Here is a 4,943-nt window from a genome sequence, read left to right on the forward strand (position 1 = left end):
TTCTCCTCAGTTCCACACTGGTCGGTTGTGCGCGAATGGAAGACGGATCTGGCGTTCAATGGAATAACATATATTTTTTTCTTACCGGATGGGTTGTGCATCATTGGATCTCCTAAGTTCTGGTGATGTCCTCTCCTAAATCCTGCGATTGGTGAAAAAAGCATTCTTCGCCGGGGAGTTACAGCCTTCGCATGTGATTGAGAATTACCGTGTCTTGGAAGTGGACCTAACATGGACTAATTTGTTTTTATATTCACAATGGGATTATTACAGCTATTTCTGATCGTCGGCTTATTTTGCGTAGCCTCAGGTAGGCTACAGCGCTGTCATTGACTTTTAACGGAGACTATAAATTCTATGCCACATCTTCTTATTGATTATGAACATAGCAGCCTACATATAATGTGGGTTATTGCGGTATAATGTACAATTTGACGAATGACGTTAACCCTAAAGTTAATAAAATAGGCGAATAAATTATAAATTCTATTTGGTAGCCCCTTTTTCTTTTACCATAACATATTTTCGTACATTTGATCGAAAATCTTCTGATTACTGACTAACTAAACAAATCCCTATATTTAACCTATCTACCATAACTAACAACTGAAGATTTTTTATATATTTTTATATATATAGGCATATATAATTTCATATGATCTATTTGTATGTATTGACTTATTTCTGGCATTGTGTTGTTTCGCCTGACGTGAACCAGTCCTAGGTTTCGGCATCGACCCTGCCCTGCGCGTCAGCGTGTTTGACGAGCTGACGCTCGGCGACGGCTACGATGGAGTCACTCAAGTCCAGGGCTTCCACAGCGAGTCCAGAGCCTTCCACTTCCAAGGTAGCCTACAGCACGCCTCGTTTCATGTACGGGGACATTGGATAAAAGATAGATTCTTTAAAAAAAAAAAATTGCCAAAACAAGTCCACGCATATTTTGCCTTATTCACTGTTTTATTTCTTGGTTTGGAGTCCTTTTATTAAATTAATGCTGCGCTGCGTATCTGATAGTTTAGCCTGATTCTAAACACCACCCATATGGGATGTTGTGTTTAACCGTGCGTTGGGGGTCCCTATAACATGCCCACTGCTCACACAATGGGCGATGAGGTGAAGGTGTCCAGCAGTGCAGATGGACCTCGTTTGTAAACCATAACAGCGGGTCACACGAGCTGCCCAATCCATGTCGCAGCTGTCCCCGCGTCCGATTTAAACTTGACCAGCGACCCTTCGCATCATGGCATATCTGGACCAGTCTCTTCACCAGTCTGTACATGCTCCCTTCGTGATGTAGGCCTACGTGTTTCCTAAAATGTTACAGTTTTCGACAATGTCGACAGTGCAGCTAGATATCTTGCTATGTCCTTGATCAAATAAAACAAAATAATGCAGGGATACACATAAACGCACCAAAAGTTACAACTTTGGAGTGTTTTTCTAGATGGGAATGGGGATTCGGAAAACCTTCGCCGTCGTGAAGTCACGTCGTCCGTTGCGGGCCGGATACCTAATAAATAGGACAAGAGGGTCCTGAAACGAATGAGCCGCAACAAAAAGTTACTTTAGCCCAACATTTCTCCTGCCACCACTAAACCGCCGCAGTGTGATGGCTGGCGTGCGTCCTCGATTTTGTCAGACGGCAGCAGCAGCTGTCTCTCTTTGTGAACGCAGGACCTCTGGATGGGGCCGCTGGGGTATACCTCTCCGTGGCTGGAGGACGCAGAGAGAGAGAGAGACCAGCTTAGTGAGGGAAACTAGTAGTAGGCAGGTAAAGAGAGAGGGAGGGAGAGAGTCCACCAGACACAAAGACGTTAATAGGTAGTGTGAGAGAGTTAGAGAGATGAAGATAGAGAGACTACCAGACCCAGAGAGAGACTAGTCGTAGAGAAAGTTAAAGAGATAAAGATGGAGAGACTACCAGACCCAGAGAGAGACTAGTCGTAGAGAGTTAAAGAATTAAAGATAGAGAGACTACCAGACCCAGAGAGAGACTAGTCACAGAGAGAGTTAAAGCGATAAAGATAGAGAGACTACCAGACCCAGACAGAGACTAGTCATAGAGAGAGTGAAAGCGATAAAGATAGAGAGACTACCAGACCCAGAAAAAGACTATACATAAAGAGAGAGTTACAGAGATAGATATATAGAGACTACCAGACCCAGAGAGAAACTAGAAGGCAGGAAGAGATAGACTAGTATAGTGGAGTATAGAGTTAAGTAGAGAAGGACTATTTTGTAGAGTGAGGTAGATCCCAAATGGAGGAGAATGTGATTCCTGATGGTGTCCGCATGGAGAAACGTGTGTCCGGTTTGTGAAAACGTGATTGTCTTAATGGTGAAAATCATTTGTCGTGATGGCGAAAAAACGGCGTCTTTGTGTTTAAAACCTGCGACCTGATGGTTAAAACGTGCATCCGTGTGTTAAAAACACGCGGGACGGCGTTATACAGCGTTAGACGCTGCCATAGGGGGGAGGCAGCAGGAGTGTCTTCTGCGGGCGGATCACCTGTCAATCAGGTGCTCTCGTCACCGTTATTTCATTTGGCCGGGCCGGCGTGAGACGGAGGCCAGCGGTACATTAAATCCCTGAGCTATCTGGTCAACTCTCTCAGTCTCCAGACAGCGGGCGAGAGACATTCACCAGACACACAACGAGACCCGGAGAGGTACACACAGAGAGAGGAATGGGAAGATGGGGTTTCTGAGAGGGAGGGGGGGAGGGGGGGGAGGGAGGGAGGGAGGGAGGGAGGGAGGGAGGGGGAGAAGGGGGAGAATGAGATGGATTTAGAGAGAGCGATGAGGAGAGCTGGATAAAATAATAAAAGAAGGGTGAATGATGAGAACGAGGGAACCAGGAAAGGAGGGAGGGAGAACGAAGGAAAGGTAAATAGAGAGCGAGAGAGGGGCGGCGGGGATGGGGAGGACGGGGAGGAATCAAGAGCAGCAGAAGAGCCTACAAGAGAATGCTGATTCCACACGTCTTGCTGTCGAGGCTGGCTGGAACCGGCACAGCAGTGGCACTGGGATGCTCATTAGAGAGCAGGCTGAGCAGATCCAAGGCCCTTTCTTCCCCCGCCTGCCTGCCTGCCTGTCTGCCTGCCCAGAGGGAGAGCTTCAATCTCTGGGTGGAGAACAAGCGGCGGGTGGCGCTGAAAACCTGAAGGAATTGACATATTTTTATATATATTTCGAGAAGAGTTTTTGTTATGTATACAATTTCTAAATTTCAGATTATATGTCTTCCACTGCGTTTTCTGTGCCGGGAGTTTCGGGGCGTTGGTTATGCAGCGTGTGAGGGAGTGAAAGTGAGCGCACAACGGTGGGAGCGTGGTGTTTAGGGGGGGGCCCTATCCGCTGAGGCCCTTTGAAGGCACGTGGGGTCAGCGATACAATGAGAGGCTCACGGAGAAGCCCACCTCGGGAGGATGAGAACAGAGCGAGAAGAACAGCCTCGGGCTACCAGGCGCTTCCACCTCATTACACACCAGTGCACACCGGTGCTCCACCGCGAACACCCTGCCCCGCCCCGACGGCAGCCTGCTGTGTGACCCCCCCCCCCCCCCCCCCCCCCCCCTCAAGTGAGTTAGGGCTGATTATGGTCCCGCGTTCACGCAACGCATGGAGGTTACGGACCCCTTACATCCTTGCGGACCCTCCTTGCGTCCACCGCTATGGCCTGACGGGCATCTCCCCAGAATTGTAACCTTCCGTCGTGGCGACGCAGCAGCATGGGCTGTGATTGGTCCGCTTACTATAAAAAACCCGACGTAGAACCATAAAGGTCCACGACCGCGTCAAAGCGTCTGTATGGTCGTTGCGTTGCGTGAAACGTGGGACCATAATCGGCCCTTGTTACCTCGAATCAAATGCGTCCAAGTATAGAAAACATATTCTCTCGTTGAACATCTATAAACGTGTGTGCAACGCTTCATATGTGACGTGTCACATGGTCTGAACATTTCGGGGCAGGGAACTGCAGATCAAATAGGATGGTGTGGTCTTTGCAAAGATAGACGTGGAGTTGTTCTTGACGTTTATCGCGGCTTTCGTTTCCTGTGATCGTACACCTGCCTTAAAGGGCCGTCCCCGACCCTGCCTTGCTCAACAGGCTGCGGAGCAGTTCACTAAGCCCCCCTTTGCATTCTCGCACCCTATGCAAAGCCACCCTTTGCATTTTCCTCCAGGGACATTAAGATGAATTGCTGATAAACGCATTATAGGTATTGCTTTCTATAACACTGTTTTTTAAATGTGCATATTTTTTAACATTAGCAATAATATCATAATAATATATATTTTACATTATACATATGGTTAATATTATAAATAAATATGTATTTATAAAATTAACATTATGCCTAAAATAATGCAACGATAAATAAGCAGATAAATCTATAGGATAACAATGGAGCGCGGTGGTTTCCTCAGATTAGCTGTGAACCAGATCAAAGCCCCCATGCAGACGCCGCTCCACTCTCCCTGTCCTCCTGCTCACAGCTCCCGCCCCTTCGCTTTCTTGTCGCCGAAAGGCAATTACGGCAATTTCTCCTCAATTTCCAAGGACAACAACATAGTTTGTTGAATCATCCTTTTAACCACCGATGCCAGAGAGAGAACCTCTTTTGTTTGTGTGTGTTTAAGTGTGTGTTTGTGTGTGTGTGTGTGTGTGTGTGTGTGCGTGTCCATGGGTGTGTGTGTGTGTGTCTGTCAGGTGTGTGTGTGTGTGCGTGCACTTGTGGGATGCCTGTCTGCCCTAGCAGGCGTGTTGTGGCTGGGATTGTTTGAATACTAGTGTTGTTGAACCGCGTTCTTGTGTACCTGGTTGCTTATTATTGTGCCTGACTGCGGTGACACCAACAGTGTAGTGGAATGGGAAGAAACTCATTCATTATACAAAAGTGTTTCGGTGCTTGTGTCCATTCGCCCAAGCCATGGGG

The 4,943-nt window shown here is 47.5% G+C and overlaps 1 protein-coding gene across 1 annotated transcript in view; it reads left to right on the top strand.

The window, feature by feature from the left end:
* Window positions 1-258: 258 nt before the first annotated feature.
* Window positions 259-4,943, top strand: part of nell2a (neural EGFL like 2a) — an 87,913-nt gene continuing 83,228 nt past the window's right edge. The window contains exons 1-2 of the mRNA XM_030366731.1: window positions 259-310; window positions 719-847. Coding sequence (XP_030222591.1) covers window positions 259-310; window positions 719-847 — 181 coding nt within the window. The remainder of the gene's footprint in view (window positions 311-718; window positions 848-4,943) is intronic.

This window comes from Gadus morhua, chromosome 9, assembly GCF_902167405.1.
Source record: "Gadus morhua chromosome 9, gadMor3.0, whole genome shotgun sequence".
NCBI lineage: Eukaryota > Metazoa > Chordata > Actinopteri > Gadiformes > Gadidae > Gadus > Gadus morhua.